Genomic DNA, 19,938 nt, shown 5'->3' with positions numbered 1-19,938 from the left:
TAACAAATTTAAATTTCACCTCACAGACAAAAAAAAAAAAAAAAGGGTGTGTGTGTGTGTGTGTGTGTGGAAAGCAAGAAAACCATCTGAGAGAATGAGAAAGAAACAAGACGGAAAGGTAATGCAGTGCCTGTTACCAGAAAAATCAGACAGTGAAGCAAGATGAATGAACTGGAAAAAGAGACACATGATCTAACATGAAAGAGGAAACTGAAGCAATGTGGGTTTTACGAGTCACTGAACAAAGGCTGAGTAATGGTCTCAAAATTGACTGCATTTCCTATTGCCCAAAGGCTGCAGGCTCCAGCCCACAAAAATAAGACATTTCTCAAGTCTAGGCTTTTGGAAAAAAATACACTGTAATAAGGCACGTTTACAAATGATTCTCCTCCTACCTAATACAATCAGCCATCAAAAATGGAGTTGACCTAGAAAAGACTTCCTTCCTCCCCTTCCCTTCTGTAAATTCTGCAGCACTAGGTTGACGGACTCAGCTGAATTAGTCAGTGAAAAGGATGAGAATTTACCTTTTTTTTTTTTTTTTTTTTTTTTAATACTAAGTGGTTTTTAGGCAACTAACCAGCACACTTACAGGAAATCTTGTTTTTCCTCTGTGTATCTCCTGTACAGTGTTTTCTTTCCCCATTCATCTTTTATTGTTGTTGACATGCTTGCATTAATCCAGAAAAGGCCTTTAACACCATTTGTTGGTCAGGAAAATGCTCACAGAGCAAGGGACTGGCTTGGCTTGAAATCCAGACCCAGTAAGAACACTTACAGGAATTTACCTGTTTTTCTCCCTAGGCAAGATTGTTTATTGAGTAGTTTGTGTTGTGAGACAGTATTGTCTAGTGATTAGGACAGGTGACTAGCAGATAGGATTCCCAGTTTCTGTAACTTTCTCTGCCAGTGACTTTCTACTGGCTCTTGGGCAAGTCACTTTGCCTCTCTATAAAATGCAGATAACATAGGCCTAACTCACAGGGAAACTGTCAGACTTAATATTGTAACATACTTGAACTCCCTTGATTTAAGGTGCTACAGCATCACATCTTTATTCTTCATAGAAGTACAATGGATTGTAAGGATTATTTAATATTTGTACAGTATTGCCAGAGGTATCAAGTTTGGTACACCACTGTGTTTTTCACTGTACAATTTATAGCAAGTAACAGTCCCTGTCCCAAATGGGATTCTTGTTACCTTTTAGTTCTTACAGGAAGGAGTGACACAGCCAGGGCTGTGAATGTTTCAGTACTATGGGGACTCTGAACAACAGGCTGGACACTCAGAACATTTGTGGGCTAGTCAGTCCTTAAATGGGCACAATCAACCCAACTGTAAGAGTCTTACTTAGCATTGCTGATTCTTTTCTATTCTTGTGGTGGCTCCATATATTGGACGGAAAGGGGCTTTCCTTTCCAGTCAATCCCATGAAGAACTGCAAGGATCTAAAAATTACAGCCCAGCTGCTGGGTGACCAAGCAAGCAAAGCCATATTGCTGGGTTTGTTGAGACAGAAGTGCTCCTGCAATCAAAGGCTGTATTTAGATTTTTTAAATGACCTGATAATTGTAACTAACAATATCTGCATTTTAGCACACAGAGCAGAGCAAATTTCTGCTCACAGGGCCTGACCTGAAGTCCCATTAAGTAAATGGAAAATTCACATTGATTTAAATGGGCTTTGGTTCAGGCTCTCAGATTTTTAAGCTCAGTTTCCACTGATTTCAGCTACAGATGCACGACTGAGGACAGACTTTTGTCTCTAGATAGGAGTAGTGAAATCAGGAAGGAATTCATGCACATATACACCCACAACTCCATATTGAAAACCTTGCACAATGAAAGGCATGATGGGTGTTTTCACTTCTCTGACGCTTCAGAGCTAGTACAGCAGATTAAAATCCTCTATTCTGATGGTGTAGCAAACAAAGGATGTCTACTTGATCACGTTAGACTGCAGGATTATCTATGTTTGGCTGCTCAATCAGTCTCAGTTTCATATTGTTGTTGTACTTTGTACAATAATTATTGTACATTAATTCAGCAGAGAATCTCTTCCAGCAAAAACGCCTTCCTCTGTGTGACACAGGAAGAATGCTTAGTCACGTCCTTCTTTATTCCATCAAGATTTGTTCTACTAGAGAAGGTTTTAATGTAAAGCTTTAGTATTAAAAGGCCTATACCAACATAATGCTTCAAGAATTTTTGTGGGGAGAGGCGTAAAACATGGATCGATATTTTTTAATCTAAGATGTCTGGAGAACTGGCCTTCATAGGCATGTCTTTACCAGTTGAGAGAATAAACACAGACATAAAGAGACCTCTAGTGGCTAAACTAAGGTACTTTCTTCCAACCCCTAGTTTTTAAACCATTTGTTTGGACACTAGCTGGTAAATCTGCCTTGTGGATTAATAGCAGTTTGCATTTCAAATTACGTTCTAATATTTAGGTCGTCATCCTTATAAATACAGAATAGATTCAGAGTAACCTCTCTAGTTCTGTCATCTGCTAACAAGGAGATTCTTTCCAACTGCCTTCTTGATTTATAGAATTTGGGGAGCCCTTAAAATTTGTCTTGAGATTCCCTTTGATTCCTGACACCACACAAACCTATTTTGGGGGGTAAAATCTAAAAGAATGTCTATTTTAATATATATTTTTCTTCTCACACCTTCCTTCATATAATTTATAATGTGCTATATGTAGACATCAAGTGCAATAATTTAAACATAGATCCTTCAAATATAGGGAACACATTGCTATATAAAATTAAATAAAACTGTATGATGCTTTTGGTGTTTTGTTAAACACAAAAAAATAAATTGTTGGTCCCCATTACCTTTTCACCTCTGAAAATCCTGCACATGGACCAAGTCATAGAAATGAAAAACATTTTGTACTGAATTTAACATTTAGCTGAATTAAACATTTTAAATGTCAGCATTAATTTGCTTGACATGCTTTTTCTCACCTTTAAAGCAATAGTTTTGAAAACTTTAGGCCAAGACTTTGTAGGATCCATCAACAGCAAGCATAGAACAGAAAAATCACTTCCTCTCAGGACCTTATCTTCATACATGTCTGTAAAGCTCTTCTCTCACACACTTGGCACTATGTTAAGTAAGTCAAAATAGCAATAGGTAAAGAGATGCACACACAGGAGTTCCTCTGTTTTGATGCTTGTTCAGCAGAGGGAGATACTTTTCATTCGGCTCCTGAATGAATGAGTTGATGTTTGTAAGGCACCTTGAAGACATAATGGTCAAAAATAATAACAGTAATAAATAATAAAGTTGAGCAGAAAACAAAAGTTCAAAATTTTTTTCCTGTTTTTCACAAAATTTTCTTTTGATGGAAACTTCCCAGCCTATTCTAACCATGACTATTACATGTAGCCTGTAGAGTTTTCATGAGCACATAAAAGTGGGAACTTGCACATACTAATATTGAGAGGTGTGAGATTGTGCCTAGGTACATTTCTTGAGGGCTTTTGCAAATGTGCAGGATTTGGGGGTGGGGTTTTTTATGGGGAGAAAGAGAAGGAAGGTCTTTCTGACTCATTCATCTTTCACTGGGGAGAGGTAGTTTGTGTTTCTAGATCATGAGAAAGGTGGGGACTCTTGTGCTCATTTCGTGGCATAGGGACATGCGGAGGGTCAGGGAGTGGAACAGAGCGTGTGTGTGTGTGGTGGGGGGAAACAGACTGGGATAGCAGAGGGCCTGACAACAAGGAGAAGGGCAGCAGTGAGTAGGTCCAGCAGGGTTCAAGACAGGCATAGACTCATAGATTTGGAGGCCAGAAGGGACCATCGTGACCATCTAGTCTGACCTCTGCACATTGGAGGCCACAGAGCACCACCCACCCACTCCTGTATTAGACCCCTAACTTCTGGCTGAGATACTGAAGTCCTTGAATCTTGATTTAAAGACTCCAAGTTACTCTCGTTCGAACCACCGCGTGAGGCGGGCCCCATGCTGCCCAGGAAGGTGAAAACCCCAACCTGGCCCGGGGAAAAGCCCTTCCCGGCCCGCAGCGGGGCGACCCCGGGGCCCGCGGGCAGGCGGGCGAGACTCGCCGGCCACAGCCCTGGGCCTGAACCCTGGGCAGGCCAGCGGGGCCGGGGCGGCGGGCCGGGGCGGAGCACACCGCACTGGGCTCCAGCACCTGCCAGAGCAAGAGGCGGGAAGCGAAACCACAGCCCAGCCTCGGTCACAGCCCGGCGAGTGACGTCACACCTGTCTCCACGGCAACAGCAATGGCGTCATCCTGACATCACCCAGCCCCCCTTCCCCGTGGAGAAGGCAGAGCCCGGAGCCCAATAGGAGCAGCGGCAGGCCCAAGGTCACGGAGCGGAGGAGGGGGCAGGTGGGCGGAAGGGGAGGGCACATCCGGCCAGGCCCCGCCCCCACTCCGAGCTGTCCGCTCCCATTGGCTGGCTCACGACCGGCCCCTCCTCCTGAGTCTGGCGCCAGCGTCCGAAGGGGCGGAGTTCTGCTGCCATCGAGCTAGGGAGTAGAGCGTCCCTCTGCTTCCGGCCGCGGGGGGCGATGGGAAGGGCCTGGGCGGACTGAGGCAGCTGGCGGTGGGGGCCGAGCGGAGCCCCGAGAAGGTGGTGAGTGGGCCTGGAAGCCACGGGGGGGCCTCGGCCACCCCCCCCCCCCCCGGCCCTAGCTCCCTGCGGTCACCTCCGAGCCCGTCATGGCGCTGGGCCTCCTCCCCCCTTCAGGGGCACCCCCGGAAGTGGGGGCCCGCAGGCAGGGGCCCCTCGCTGCGCCGGCCGGGCCGAGCCGAGCCAGGCCAGGCCGTAGGGGCGGGGTTACAAAAACAGGAGGGGCCGGACTCCTGGGTTCAGCTCCCAGGCTTTGGGGGAGAGGGGGGGAAGCAGGACTCCTGGGTTCAGCTCCCAGCCGTTGGGGGGCGGGGGAGGAGAAGCAGGACTCCTGGGTTCAGCTCCCAGCCGTTGGGGGGCGGGGGAGAAGCAGGACTCCTGGGTTCAGCTCCCAGCCGTTGGGGGGGGGGGAGGAGAAGCAGGACTCCTGGGTTCAGCTCCCAGCCTTTGGGGGAGAGGGGGGGAAGCAGGACTCCTGGGTTCAGCTCCCAGCCGTTGGGGGGCGGGGGAGGAGAAGCAGGACTCCTGGGTTCAGCTCCCAGCCGTTGGGGGGCGGGGGAGGAGAAGCAGGACTCCTGGGTTCAGCTCCCAGCCGTTGGGGGGCGGGGGAGGAGAAGCAGGACTCCTGGGTTCAGCTCCCAGCCGTTGGGGGGGGGGGAGGAGAAGCAGGACTCCTGGGTTCAGCTCCCAGCCTTTGGGGGAGAGGGGGGGAAGCAGGACTCCTGGGTTCAGCTCCCAGCCGTTGGGGGGCGGGGGAGGAGAAGCAGGACTCCTGGGTTCAGCTCCCAGCCGTTGGGGGGCGGGGGAGGAGAAGCAGGACTCCTGGGTTCAGCTCCCAGCCGTTGGGGGGGGGGAGGAGAAGCAGGACTCCTGGGTTCAGCTCCCAGCCTTTGGGGGAGAGGGGGGGAAGCAGGACTCCTGGGTTCAGCTCCCAGCCGTTGGGGGGCGGGGGAGGAGAAGCAGGACTCCTGGGTTCAGCTCCCAGCCGTTGGGGGGCGGGGGAGGAGAAGCAGGACTCCTGGGTTCAGCTCCCAGCCGTTGGGGGGCGGGGGAGGAGAAGCAGGACTCCTGGGTTCAGCTCCCAGCCGTTGGGGGGCGGGGGAGGAGAAGCAGGACTCCTGGGTTCAGCTCCCAGCCGTTGGGGGGCGGGGGAGAAGCAGGACTCCTGGGTTCAGCTCCCAGCCGTTGGGGGGCGGGGGAGAAGCAGGACTCCTGGGTTCAGCTCCCAGCCGTTGGGGGGCGGGGGAGAAGCAGGACTCCTGGGTTCAGCTCCCAGCCGTTGGGGGGCGGGGGAGAAGCAGGACTCCTGGGTTCAGCTCCCAGCCGTTGGGGGGGGGGAGGGAGGAGAAGCAGGACTCCTGGGTTCAGCTCCCAGCCGTTGGGGGGGGGGGGGAGGAGAAGCAGGACTCCTGGGTTCAGCTCCCCGCCGTGGGGGGGCGGGGGGAGAGCAGAAGCAGGACTCCTGGGTTCAGCTCCCAGCTGGGGGGGGGGGGGGGAGCAGAAGGAGGACTCCTGGGTTCTTTGCCCTAGTTCTGTCCATGAGGCAGTTTAGACCAAGTCGCTTCTTGGAGCGGAAGACGGGACTCGTGCTGGTGCTTGGGGACCCTGCCCGGACAGGCACGGCGGAGAGCTGAAGGGCTGTGAAGTTTGCCGTGCGGCATGCCTGCTCCGCTATGCCTCTGCCAGGGGAAGCTGGCTTGCTCCTGTGCCCCTCCTGCGCTTCGGGGAAAGCGAGGCATGAGCTGCCCAGCAGTGGGCGTGTGGGGTGGGTGCTGTCAGGTTACTCTTCCACACAGCCCCTTGCCCTGCTGTGACCGCATGGACTGGAAGCTGTCTAATTCAGTGAAAAGTCTGATCCGCTTGGTCTTGTCCAGGGCCCGCTGAAGATTTACAGAGAGCGCTGTTACTTTTTGCACACCTTTGGAGTAGCGGGAGGGTATGGGAATATCGACCATGACTAGAAGGCAGTTGTCATCGGTTTTAGCACTGCTCTAATTGAGTGACTCTACAGTTAAACTAACTCTTTCCCTGTAAGTATTGTTGTTCATCTGCTCTTTTGTATTAGAACATACAACCGATCATTCCAGGGCAACATGGCGTTCTACAGCTGTAACATAGTCCTTGCAATAGCCAGGTCAAGGTAAGAAATGAAGGCTTATTTTTAAATTTTATTTTACTGTTTAAGATTCTTGGTTTGTTCTAGTACTTTTGCATCTTTAGTTCTCTGAAGTATATTTAAAATGGTAGCCACTTGTGTGTAACACATCCCCGTAAAGCTTTGTCTGATACGGGCCTGATAAAACTGTTGCAATAGTAATGGTTAATTTCTTCAGGTGACTGATGCTTTGTTTTAGGGGCATGGTATGAAGTGTATGCAGCAATTAACTTTTCATTCAAAACAGGCTTGCTGTTGTAAATGAGGCTACATGAGGTGAAACCAAATGTTTAATTTTAGTTTGAGAGAGAGTTCAGTCTCTTTATATTCCAAGTCCTGAATTGATTTTGTGCTTGGTTAAATGTCAGAATGAAATGGAGAGATTTGATTAGTAAGGCTTTGGTAGTTGTCATAGTACATACTAATGTGAGAAGTCTTATTCCTGTTATACAAGATAAGATTAAAAATCATAATGTAAAACCTCCTTCCCTGGTGTTTTTAACATGCTGTGCCTCTTTGTGATACCAGGGGCATCCCATTGCGGCTACAGATAAATAAGAGAGTATGAGGACCGTTTCAGGAAGTAGCCTGGCTATGGTGGTGTGATGGGGATATGGGTTTGGTTTTTTTCCTTTGGGCTGTGATTGGGTAAAATTCTTCTGTCATAACCATTAGTAGGATGGTGGCTTATAAGAAATGGGCTGAAATACTGAGTTGCTCCTTTGAGAGGACAGCTCATCAGCTAGAATAATGCAAAAACTTTAAGTGTTTCATCCCCCAGCTAAAATCTGCTCCCACAAACTGGGCAAGTCTTTAAGAAGATTCTATGTGATGAATTTGAAGCTAAGAACAAAAATACAAATGAAATGGTTAACTTTGGTAATTTAACTACAGCAGAGAATTACATGATTAAAGTAATTAGCTTCTCTTCAGTTTCAGAGGCCCTCATCTTCTTGTGCACTCCAGCTGTTCTCCATATTCCTCATCAGTTGCATTTGTCCAACTAGTGGATTCTCATTTAAACCGAATTTACATGAAAGACTCTGAAAACCAGCAGTTACTGTACTGCACACAGCTGGCCCCTGGACTACCTCACCTACGAACTAAAGCAGTGCGAACACTGCACACCTCTGCTTACTGGCATCAAGAGCTCAAAGATGAATCTCAGCTGCACCAAAGTACAATAAACCAGGACAATGAGCATGCTAAAACTCTGTCAGACCAAAGCACAGAGACTGGTGTGGAGAAAAAGTCTTTACGCCAAAGAATTGTGGATGAACTGAAACATTATTACAATGGATTCCACTTGCTTTGGATTGACACGAAGGTCGCTGCCAGGATGGTATGGAGGCTGCTACATGGTCAGGTTCTCACTAGAAGAGAGAGGCGAAGGGTGAGTATGAACTACCTTGCACAGACATGTTGGCACTAATTTGCTAAGCTGATGTGTTGAGAATCTCAAGGTAACCAAAGAAACTGGTTTGTTCCATTTCCAAACTTTATTTGAATTGAGGTCAAATGTGGACATCTGTTTAAACCTTTCATGTGAATTTAATGCCTCTAAAAGGGTAAAAGCTCAACAGCCCAGGAGCCTGAAATCCTCTCTGCATTTTCCATAACTAGTACAGCGCAAGCTATGGCAACACAGGCCCCCTGGGTTCTGCCAAGGACCCTCATCCCTATCCTGGGGACAATTCCTCTGAAATGAGAGGCGCATTCAATGTCTGTGGCCCATCAATTTCTGCAAGAGTTTGGACAAGGGGGATGATTGCTGTGGTACTTTAGAAGTTGCCAGAGTAGTTGTTCAAAGACAGATGCAGTCTTAAAGCACTATTAATTCCATTGAGTCAGAGGCCATGTGATAAGTCCTAAGTTTAGATACCATGCTGATAAGCACCTTGGTTATCTGAATGAATGGTAATACTTGCACCAAGATCACCTGTAGAAAGCCTTCATTAATTGTACCCCAAATAGGTTTTCTTTTGTGTCTGTCAAATGAAAAAGAACTCTTGCTATGCCTTTCTGCAGCTACTGAGGACGTGTGCTGATCTCTTCCGGCTGGTTCCCTTCTTGGTGTTCATCATTGTGCCCTTCATGGAGTTCCTGTTACCTGTATTTCTGAAACTCTTTCCTGAAATGTTGCCCTCAACTTTTGAGACGGAATCAAAAAAGGTTTGTGTACTGGGCTGTTGAGAAAGCAGACTGCTTCAATAATTCAGACTCCATTAACTAGGATTGTGGATGGCAACTCTAGAAGTATATTGGGATATCAACTAGCCTGAGCCATACTGCTAGAAGCTGACTAAACATCATGCCATGATTAATTGTTCTTCAGTATTCATCGTGGAATAGTGAGATTAAGCAAGTGTAGGAAGATTGGTCTAGTCAGTGGATAGAGCACTCAGGAGACCTGGGTTCAATTCCTTGCTCAGACTTCTTCTATGACCTTGACCAAGTCTCTTAATCTACCCTGTGTTTTTTTGTTTTTTTTTTAAGGGGATATTACTGTAAGGATAAAATCCATGAATGATTTTGAGACACTCAGATATTATAGTGATTAGGGTCAGAGAAGTGGATAGATAGAAGGGGTCTGCAGCAAGGTTACTTGATAACTGATTGAAGACAGGAGTAGTACAAGAAAACTGTAGGGTTTAACAAGCATTGTGCCCAGAGTGGGTTGACTTTCTCTCCTGTTTCCTCTCCCAATTTCTCTTTCTTCCATCCGTAATAGTTTAGAGGTATTTATTTTTTTTCAGTTCAGAGTAATGTTCCAGACTACATGATCGGCCCTGAAATAGAACCCTTAACTATGTTTGGTTAGATAGCCACAGAAAATTAAGGGTCTGCATAGGATCATTTTAATCAGATGCCCTTTATCACTCAAAGGCAGAGTCAGTAGATAAGACACGCTGAGAGTGTGCAGGCAGGAGTTAAATACTGTTAGGTTTTCACTCAACCAAAATGTTGATAGATCCTCGAGAGAGGAGGAGATTAACTTGGGCCAAAATGCTAGTGTCACGTGTGGACAGTTTTCATTGACTTTCGTGGGGATTTCCCATATTTAGAAGGGCAGAATTTGCCCTTTACTCTTCAACCAAAACCACTTGAAACCATAAAGGCTCGTTCTGTGTGGCACATTAGCCCTATCAACTTCCCGGCCCTCATCAATATCATACAACTGGGATATTCTCTGCACTACTAGCTCACTTCTTTTGCAGCTGATAAGTGACCCAGATTTCAGCTATTATTTCTTGCTGTAGTGTCTGATACGAACTAATCAAAACATCTTTGTTACCACATGGGCAACTGATTAGCACCCACAACTGTAAATCAGTTCAGCCTTGCCTCTCTGTGCAACTGGGTCAAACACTCTTACTCAAAGTGGATTCACATATGCAGAGCTACACAGAAGAATATTCAGTAAAAAAACTTGTATTTACAGCATCTGTCTAGTAAGCGGGATTGAAGCTGATGCACGTACTTTAGTTGTCCAAGCCCAAGTGCCAAGGGTAGTCAGCAGCAATGATGAAAAGTAAGTTAGGTTTTGAGAGGCACAGGGGTAATTAACCAAAGGCCTTCAGTAACAAAAGGAAGGAAACTTAACTCAACCTTCTCTCTCCTGGAGTTCAAGATGAGCCTCTAACTACTTTTTGTTTCCTAACTTAAGGAAGAAAAACAGAAAAAGAAACTAAGCGCCACATTAGAGCTGGCAAAATTCCTGCAGGAGACTATTACAGAGATGGCCAGAAGGAACAAAGCAGATACGGGAGAGGCCACCAAGCAGTTCTCTTCCTATGTGCAACAGGTACCGCCAGTAGTAAAATAAGCTGGAGGGGCTAGAAAAGGTGTCTGCAGTCCTGTGTAGCAGGGCAGCAAGGTGGGTAGATACAACTTTGAAGGGTCTTGTGCTGGGAGATAAGGAAGTATGGGATTTGTATGACACACAAATCTATAGCCAATCTGCAAAGCAAGCTTGCAAACTAGATATACAGATTATATTCTCGCCCACCTTCCTGCATGTATGAAATGTTTTGTAACCTGTGCAGAAACAATCACAATATTGCTGTTAAACCATTCTGTGAACTGTAACTGCACTGGCAAACTTATCTGACAAGCCCAGGATTAGAGAAGCTGCAATTCCTTGATTGCAAGTTTCAGTGGGTGGCGATGGTCTGTTTGTTTTAAAACAAACAAATGCTAAATGGAGGAAGAAAGTTGTTCCTGTCCATCTATCTGTAAGAAAGCTGCAGCTGTTGTGCTTACTGTTGAAACTTGAAAGCTCGCAGAGCCTTGCTACCAGGCATGTATAAATGCTGAGGGATATTGGTAAACTGATTGCCCTTTCGTGGCCAGTGCCTTGCGGAAGCCTTGTGACCCCAGCTATCTGGGGAACCTGTGTCCAGATAAGTTACTGTCTTCTCTTAATTCTAATTTTAACCAGCAGAAAAACTCTTTACATAGTGACAGGTTTCAGAGTAGCAGACGTGTTAGTCTGTATTCACAAAAAGAAAAGGAGGACTTGGGGCACCTTGGAGACTAACAAATTTATATAAGCATAAGCTTTCGTGAGCCTCAGCTCACTTCATCGGAAAATACACTGAATACATCTGATGAAGTGAGCTGTAGCTCACGAAAGCTTATGCTCAAATACATTTGTTAGTCTCTAAGGTGCCACAAGTCCTCCTTTTCTTTACATAGTGAAGTTCTTCAAGTGGCCATTCTGAGAGCATATTAGAAATAGTCTTCTGTTTTCAGACCCTAGGCTTGAACAACAGCAGTTTAGTGGCCACCAGCAAAAAGCGCTAAAGTGAAATGATTTGGGGGGAGTGTTAGAGTGAGGACTGGATTCAGGATGCCTAGTTTGTTTCCAGCTCTGCCACTGGCTTTTGAGGTACATTCCTATCTGATGCCTTGGCTTTGTTGTGCAGGTTCGTCATGCTGGCCACCAGCCTAGCACCCAGGAGATTGTGCGCTTCTCCAAGCTTTTTGAGGATGAGCTGACCCTTGAACACTTAGAACGGCCACAGCTGGTAGCCCTCTGCAAACTGCTTGAACTACAGCCCATTGGCACCAATAACCTACTCCGCTTCCAGCTTTTGATGCAGCTCAGGTCTATAAAAGCAGATGATGAAGTAAGAGACTAAAACAAATAAAACAGACGCAGTGTGACCTGATGGTTACTACTGGAGACCTGGGTTCTAGTTCTGATTCTGCAAGTCACTTCCTCTCTCTGATCTGCAGTTTGCCTATCTGGTGTTATCGGTATGCTGCTGCCTACATTAACGGGGAGAGGGGTGATGTTACTATTGGTGAGAGGAGGATTACCCCATGGAACTCTAAGGAAGTGGAGTGTTGGCAGTTCAGCCCTCCAGTGCCTTCTATCAGCTCTACCAAGGAGCACATCTCAGATGAGACTCTCTTGCTGTTAAGAATTAAGAAGGTGGCCTCCTAGGATTTCAGTAGCCTGTAGCAATGAATGATTGTGGAGCCCTGTCTCTTATACTACTTCAGTTTTATCATACTTGGTTCTATAGAAACTTTGGGCCATTTCTATTACGTAACTAGCAATGTGAATTCAGAATGCACTGATGCCAAACTCCTTCCTCTCGCTGTCCGAGCTTGGGAGCGTGGTAAATGAGGAAATCTGGCACTACCATGAGACTGGAATGAAGGATCTGGAGGCTTTTTGTTAGAAATGGTGCTGTGACATAACTAATTAAGTGGCTCCTGCCCACCTCTGACTTACACGTATGTGGTGATAGGTCCATTTTTACAAATAAAGGCCCAATCCTGAAAATCCTTGTGCACGTGAGTTACTTTACCCTGTGAGTGGTTGCATTACAGTTCAGTAGGGCCCCCCACAAGAGTGCAGTAACTCCATGTGTAAGTGTTTGGAGGATCAGGCCCAAGGTTATTCCTCGCCTTTAACTGTGTTCAGCATGCAGCTAGGCAGTCAGAAACGGGTTGTCTGCTGAATCCCAGTGTTGTTGTCTTACCCTTGGTATCAGTAGGTATTCCTTTGTTTATTCTCTACTCCTCTCCAATACAAGCAGGCATCTCTTTGGTACCAGAATTAGGGAATAAACTAGGGTTTGGGCTTCTGGAGTCCTGGATGTGAATGTTCCTTTTCCTTTCAGATGATTGCTAAGGAAGGTGTTAATGGGCTAAGTGTGTCCGAACTGCAGAGTGCGTGCAGGGCCAGAGGAATGAGATCACTGGGTCTCACAGAGGAACAGCTGAAAGAACAACTCAGTCAGGCAAGTAGGGCCTTGCCTGCTACTAAAGTCTTGGAAAATTGCACCCAGAGCTTATATTTTACTTAAAGGGACCATGTCAGGTGTTCAGTCTTCAAATAAACTAGCTTTGACAGATGGCTGGCCTTGCCCTGAAGATTCATGCCACTGTTTTGTTGTTGATCCTCATTTGCATAACTGAACTGTAAAACACAAAACATACCACTTCCTGTTGAAGAAGATGGTGGCTGAGGAGTGCCAAGTGCACATACCTGTCAGGAACAGGACACAGGAACCCAGGGGATTACTTAAACTACTAAAGCAGCAAAGGCCTGGCATATTTAAAAGAGGGCAGTGCTGGAATGGGGCAGATGAGACATTGTAATTTGTCTGTATAGGGATTCACAGATTCCCAGGTAAGAAGGGACCATCTGTGATCTGATCTGACCTACAAAACACAAGCCAGAGACTGTCCCCAAAATAATTCCGAGAGCAGATCACTTAGAAAAATATCTGATCTTGATTTAAAAATTGCCAGTATTGGTGGCAGCTATTTCCATGTGGCACTCCCCTCCTCCCATCCCTGGGACTCCGTATTGGGGCCTTATTCTGCACGGGGTCAGGGCCACCGGTGCTGCAGGTGCTGTATTTTGGATAAAATGTAAAGTAGAAGCTTGAACACTTAATTTTCCTATGGCAGTCTTTCAAAAGTAGGGATGTTAACACCAGTCTTGCAGTCAACTTCTGTGTAAGTAACTAGTCTACCTTTCTAGACTTTCTCTCCAGCTTCAGCTGGATGCAGTAGTCTTCACTGCCCTTTGAAACTTGTTTGTTGCTACTGTGAGCTGGTAAATAGCTGTTGTCTTTCACCTCTAGAGGGAGGCGACTAAGCTAATAGAGGTTCAAATCTGTCACGTGCTCTGGAGTCCTTCAGGATGAAAGGTGCTCTACAGTGCTAGAGTATTCTCCTCATTGAATTGGTGTTTAAACTGTTGATTTTTGAACCAATTCTAAATAACCCTCCTCTCCCCCCATGTTCTGCAGTGGCTAGATCTACATCTAAAGGAGAATGTTCCTCCTTCTCTGCTGCTGCTTTCTCGTGCCTTGTACTTGATAGACGTGAAGCCGAAACCCATTCAGGTGTCACAGAATGAGGTGAGTGGGCTGAATAGCAGTTAGCTTGAGGACACGGTCCCATTTAACAAAACAAGATCTTTCATAAGGATCACAAATGAAGGATTTAGTTACTCACCAAACCTCAGTCACACATAGCGCATGTCCTGTCATACAGTCTACTAGACACCCGTCTAAAACAGCAGGTTCACCATAATGGCTAGTTGATGCCATCTTGGTGTCCTCAAGCCAAATGGGACGTTTCCCAGCTGCCTTTTGTAGAGACAATGTATCTGAATTTTTATGGCTGTCTTAGTAAACTGGTCACCATGCTGGAAGCTAACAGATGAACAAACTCTGATTGTGGTAAAACAGCTAATGTTTTTTAGGTCTCCCATCCCAAATGAAAGACTTGGGAGAGCAGCTTAGATATTAAAACCAGCAGTAATTGCACAGTCGCTTTAGAAAATGCATGTATGAATAGTATTTGTTTTACCATAGTACTTACAAGCCCCCGTCATGGACCCAGACCCCTTTGTGCTAGGTGTTCTATGAACCCAGAACAACAAAAAGAGTCCTGCCCCAAAGAGATTACAAGGTAAGTATAAGACGAGACAACAGATGAATACAGACAGGCTGATGGGCGGGGCACAAGAAAACAATGAGACAATATTGGTCAGCCGGCTCAGTCCCAGTGGTCTCAGCACAGCAGCAGTCTAGCCGTTTTTAGTAGTCCAGTACTTCCTCCAATGGCATGTTCCATTCATAGACCTGGTTTGGGGTTTAATATAATTTGCAAGCTGGCAAACTTGAGCTTTGATCTTTTGAGGTGAAAATACCTGCATGGTGTATTTGAAGTGTCTAAATAACTGACTTGGGGGCCTGATTTGCAAAGGTGCTGAGCACTCACTGCTTCAGTTGACTTCAGGTGGAGTTGAGGGTTACTTAGCATCACTGAAAATCCATCCTTTAACATGTAACTCCAGGGACTGTCTTCCTATATCTGTACAGTTCCTGGCACGCTTTAAGTGCTCCTGCAGTATAAATAATGGTGTGAAGCATATATCCATTATGCAAATTGGACAGATTTCTGCCCAGACAGATATGTCAAATGCGTAGGTGAGTTATTTATTTGCTTGCATTTTTCTTATTAATATTCTAATTGTTCTTGAAAAGCAGACTTTGATTGAGATTGAACCTGAACAATGCAAGACACATGGTGCTAAATAACTAAACTTTTGCCCGGGTACTTACTGGCCTGGAGTCTCCTCATAGTCTGCATAAAATATGAACAGCAATTCTGAGTAGTTTATTTTTTTCCTTAGGTTCGGGTTAGTGACGCTGCTGCAGAAACATCAGTTCTTGAACCTAAAGAAACCTTAGTGGATTCTGCACCCATTGTGCAAGGAAGAAAGGTTAGAAAATGACTCTTTACAAATGCGTACCAGATTTATATGAAATGCTGCAGGTTTGGGAAGTATGAGTGTGAACATACCTTAGCAAAGTATGGAAGTAGGTGGCCTTTTAGTCTGGCATCCTTAGCTAGTAACTCTGAGTAGTGCGCTGAAATAGAAACTCTTGGGATAGGCAAGTTTTTCTGTTTGTCACACTGTTGCAACAGCAGTGCTTCCTTTGCCAAGGAAGGAGAGGATGTTGAAAAGGCAGAGGAAGCTGCAGTGGCATCACTTCTTGCACTAGTGCTGGAAACACTGCTGACTGTTCAAAATAAAATCACCACCATCTTCCAGCAGGAGAGCACTCGTGAGATCCTTAGTTATTCAAACTCATTTCCATAAACTAGACAGTCACATGCTGCTGCTTGTGCTCACATTTCACCTGTGAGAGGGTGGTTAAATTCTGAATCATGTTACAAGCTTCTCCCCAGGTGACATTCTCCTGAGGGTGTTAGCCACAAGAATTGGAGGAATTGGGGGCAGATTAGCATGTGAAACTCTGCATTCAGCCAGGCAAGCCAGTTCAGGAATGTCTGATCACCAAAGTTGGGATGAGTGACTTAGTGTGTGATACAAGGGGGTCAAATAGCAGCAGTAGTTTAAGTTCAGAAATGGAAAGCTTAAGTTTTAAAACTAGAAAGATTTCCTAATAGATATTGGCTGTGGAATAGTCTCCCAAGTGAAGAAATGGAATCCCTGGCATCTGACATTAAAATTAGAAGTGCATCACAAAGAACTACTGTGTTCTGGCAGGGAAGTGGCCTGTCTGGGGCCCAAGTAGACCTCTTCCGTGTTCTGATATGATTCCGTGATTGTTAAAACACCTTTTATATTTTTCTCTTGAAGGGAGAAGAATTTATATCACAGCCATCAGAGAAGTTACCAGTCCCTGGAGTATCTGTCAAGCCTCCTCCAGGAGAGGTGAGCTCTGAGGCAGACCTAGGCCAGGTTTTGTGGGTTTGTTTAACTAAGGAAGTTCTAGACTGAGCCTTTTAAAAGATCTGAAGAACTGCAGAGAGCTTGCCCTCTTCCTTGCCCATTCTTTCTACAATGGGAAATCCATGCACCCTTGACTTCTATCTAGCTGTCTGAATATGGGATTAGAACCTAACTTTAGGCACCCGCGTTTGTTAATTTTGGTCTGAGCTTTTTCATTAAAGGAAAAATGTTCTTTAGCCTAACTGGCGAAATCTGCTGGTCTTGTTTCTAACACGTGGTATTTTAATAGGTAAACACAAGCTGTCTGCCAAAACCACTCTTTCCCACATCAATAATTACTAATAAATATTGGTTCATTTAATGGAAGATGTATCCATACCCTAAACTGCTTTGAAAACCTTAGTCTTTATTGAATGTTAATGAACACATTCAGACAGCTACTGGGGGGTTTTAAGTCTATAATTTTCTCTTACCGTAGACCAAAATGGAGGCATCTCAAAGCAGCAAGGCCAGTGCCAATGGAGTCTAGCCCTGCGCCAGCAAGGACCATGGAACAAGGGCACCGACAGGGGAAGACTCCATTCCTCTGAACCTCGTCTGACCCAACAACTGGGTGAGCAGTGTGTTCACAGGCTCCCTCCCACACCAAGGCTTTCAGCTGTCCCCAGGGGGCCTTATCAATCAATTCCAGATTGTTTTATTAGCAGCGAGAACATACAAAGGACACATCCCATTTAAAATACCCTCTATAAATTAAGTTATATTGTAAATATGTAAATACGTCTCTTAAAATGCTCTAAGCTGTAACTTATCCCATGGCTGTGTGTCCTACAGTTAGGGTTTGTGCTCTTTAGTAAGGCAGCATTTTATTTTTATGAAGGGCTGGAGAGCAGACATGGGCTGGGTTTGGTGCTTCAGTAAAAATATCCCTCATCCACACTGTGGAACCCTGTGCAGGAGCTTTGCCACGCAGTCAGGGCTTGGCTAGACTGCCAGAGCAATTTGTATAGACCACAAGCCCTTGATTATCATGGTAACCTCCATTTGTTAGCTAATATCTTGTGATCAGAATAGCTCATCTAGCAGTTAAAATTAAACTAACATCAGTTGCTCTCTGGTTTTCACTGAGGAGAATAAACACTGCGCTGGAAGAGACAAAAGAAGAAAGGCCTGCAGTATCTTCAGTGGAGAGATTGAGAGAATAACAGTTAAGAGAGGTTTTGCTGCTCTGTTTTCCTTGCTTAAAAAGGGCATCCTCCGTTGCATGCTGTGCCTGCTTTCTGCCCACAGTTGGCAGCAGGATGGCATCTGCCAGGGTCCCAAACACCACTCTAGCACAAACTTGCAAACATGCCTTTTACATGGGAACATCTTGCTAGGGAACGTGCAGAACGGCAGTGACCTGGGCTTTCAAATTAAACTGTTTCATTGTTTTAAAATAAAGTCTGAGATCAGACTTGTCTTTTTAAATCTAATCATCTGATTCTTAAAACTATCCGATAATGAGTACTGTTGGAATACTTTTTTTAAACAATTCCTTGTATATTTCAGTGGAAACTATCTTCCTGGTAGATTTGTATAGGAAGAGACTGAAAAGTGTGGTTTTTTTTTATTATTTAATTTTGGCCTCCTATACCTGTACATGTTTAAAATTTGCTCATTTTATGGATATATTGAACCTGGATATTTCTAATTACTGTAAAAGTAAAAGTGGACATGGATGCTGAGTAGAATGTGACTCCTTTTGTGAGTCAGCCTGAGTCATTGGAACCATCGCCTGGCTGAAGCAACAATCAGCTCAGTTAGGCATTAGCGGCATGTTACAATTATTATGCCAGGCTCCTTTTTGTAAAGCAGAACCAGCTCGGGGGGGGGGCATATTACAATTGTACTGTATTCTTGGTTAGTAAACTCCATCTACCTGGGTGATACAAATCTCTGCTTTGCTAATGCAAGTGTTATATGAAGATGAACAGCTGTGGTGTCTTGCTAGTGATAACAGCAGACCAATGTAATTCCAATAAATGCCCAGTGAAAGAGGGCAGGTGATTTCTGTCGTGGGAGCAGAATGTGATAGTTGGATTGAGTGTTCTTTTTCCAACTTTCTCAAATTCAGGTTTGTGGCTCAGTTCCAAACACACCAGCTCGCCTGACAAAACCATGGTTACAGGGTGGGGGGGGTAAAAATCAATGAATTAATAATGTAAACAACTCTGTGCTCCTCAACGGCTGATTCCCTAAATAAGCAGCAAGGCAAGGGGGTGTTTGTGCTGTCTGTTGTGGGGACAGGCATTGGAATGATGGCATCTGACGGATCCTGTTAAGGACTGGTCTGCCAAGATGTTGGGGAGACCCTGCTCTAGTAAGTTAACACTGAGTCTCCTGTGCACAGCAATTCACTCTAGGTACTGAACTCAGCATATAATGGTTGTTTTGGTGAAACACAATTTTCTTGGAGAAGCTACTTTTCACAGATCAGAGAACATGGGCATAATCAACTTGCATGATTGCTCCCTGTTATTGGAGGGTGTAATCATGGGGGAGAGGAGATTGGCTGAACTCTAGTGAACCTTTGGTAATGTCACCTAAGTTACAGATCTTAGATCTGGTCACAAATGGCATTACACAGTAGCAGCGGAGTGAGAGGAGGAGTTTAGCTAATGCTAATATGATTTCAATGAGCTGAGCTCCATCTGCTGGTAGTGAATACACACAGCAATTGTATTATTATTGATCATTTCTTCCAGCTCTGCTATGCTGCCTGAAACCCCCCTTGCCCACGATCAATAGCTCACATTATGATTACCAAGGAACATGTGCCTTACAGCGTGATGCTGAAGGGGCCATGTAGTAATTAGGCCATATGTGAGTCGCAGAAAACAATCATGATCAATGTTTCTGCAAAGTCTCAAGGCTGGAAACTATCCCTGACATTCAACCAAAGTGAGTACTATACTAATTTAATGTCCTAATTAATTAAATGGGAATGTGCCTCCTCTTAGAAGTCTTTGTTTTATTTTAAATCTTTAATAGACCATCCTTTTTCAACCCAAAAACAAGAGTTTGGGCTGCTGGGTAAGTATATAAATGGGAGGACTTCTTTGTTAACCGGACCTGGAAACCTGTTTCGTGCTGCTTAGTTGCTCAGTGTACAAAGCATTAAGGTCATTGATAAAGCCAGAGCTCAGGATGCATAGTGATCATGCTCTACTGACAATCCCATAATAGCTAAAATAATCAGCAGCAACAGTTAACATTTGATATTTAAATGGTCATTATTAGTCTTTGGAACCAGTGTCCCCTGAAAGAACCCACAGTTCTTCATCACTACTCATGGTTTGGGCATAAGTGAAGATTTCATATTAAAAAAAGGATGTATGGGAAATGGCTGGCTTCTGTGAGAGTAGAAAATAGAACAATTTAGGGG

The 19,938-nt window shown here is 45.2% G+C and overlaps 1 protein-coding gene and 1 long non-coding RNA gene across 4 annotated transcripts; one reads left to right on the top strand and one right to left on the bottom strand.

Annotated features, from left to right (window-relative positions):
- Positions 1-1,029: 1,029 nt before the first annotated feature.
- On the bottom strand, positions 1,030-4,406 carry LOC125626487 (uncharacterized). The gene is made up of 2 exons (XR_012666109.1): positions 4,244-4,406; positions 1,030-3,253 (listed from the first exon to the last, which is right to left on the bottom strand). It is a non-coding gene; the product is annotated as an uncharacterized LOC125626487 (long non-coding RNA).
- An 89-nt stretch (positions 4,407-4,495) lies between these two features.
- Positions 4,496-19,515, top strand: LETM2 (leucine zipper and EF-hand containing transmembrane protein 2). Of its 3 annotated transcripts, none has more exons than XM_048829519.2 (11): positions 4,496-4,620; positions 6,683-6,757; positions 7,706-8,165; positions 8,801-8,944; positions 10,440-10,577; positions 11,701-11,904; positions 12,910-13,029; positions 14,050-14,160; positions 15,444-15,533; positions 16,419-16,493; positions 16,990-19,515. In XM_048829519.2, the coding sequence occupies exons 2-11, from the start codon at positions 6,711-6,713 to the stop codon at positions 17,038-17,040; spliced, it is 1,440 nt and encodes a 479-aa protein (XP_048685476.1). In that variant the 5' UTR covers positions 4,496-4,620; positions 6,683-6,710; the 3' UTR covers positions 17,041-19,515. The 3 variants fall into 3 exon arrangements, with proteins under 3 accessions (XP_048685476.1, XP_048685477.1, XP_048685474.2); XM_048829520.2 differs by having other exon boundaries at positions 4,524-4,617; XM_048829517.2 differs by lacking the exon at positions 4,496-4,620 and adding an exon at positions 6,152-6,382.
- The last annotated feature ends 423 nt before the right edge of the window (positions 19,516-19,938 follow it).

This window comes from Caretta caretta, chromosome 26, assembly GCF_965140235.1.
Source record: "Caretta caretta isolate rCarCar2 chromosome 26, rCarCar1.hap1, whole genome shotgun sequence".
NCBI classification, from domain to species: domain Eukaryota; kingdom Metazoa; phylum Chordata; order Testudines; family Cheloniidae; genus Caretta; species Caretta caretta.
Note: the sequence above shows the minus strand (reverse complement) of the source record. Positions and strands in the feature narration are given on the sequence as shown.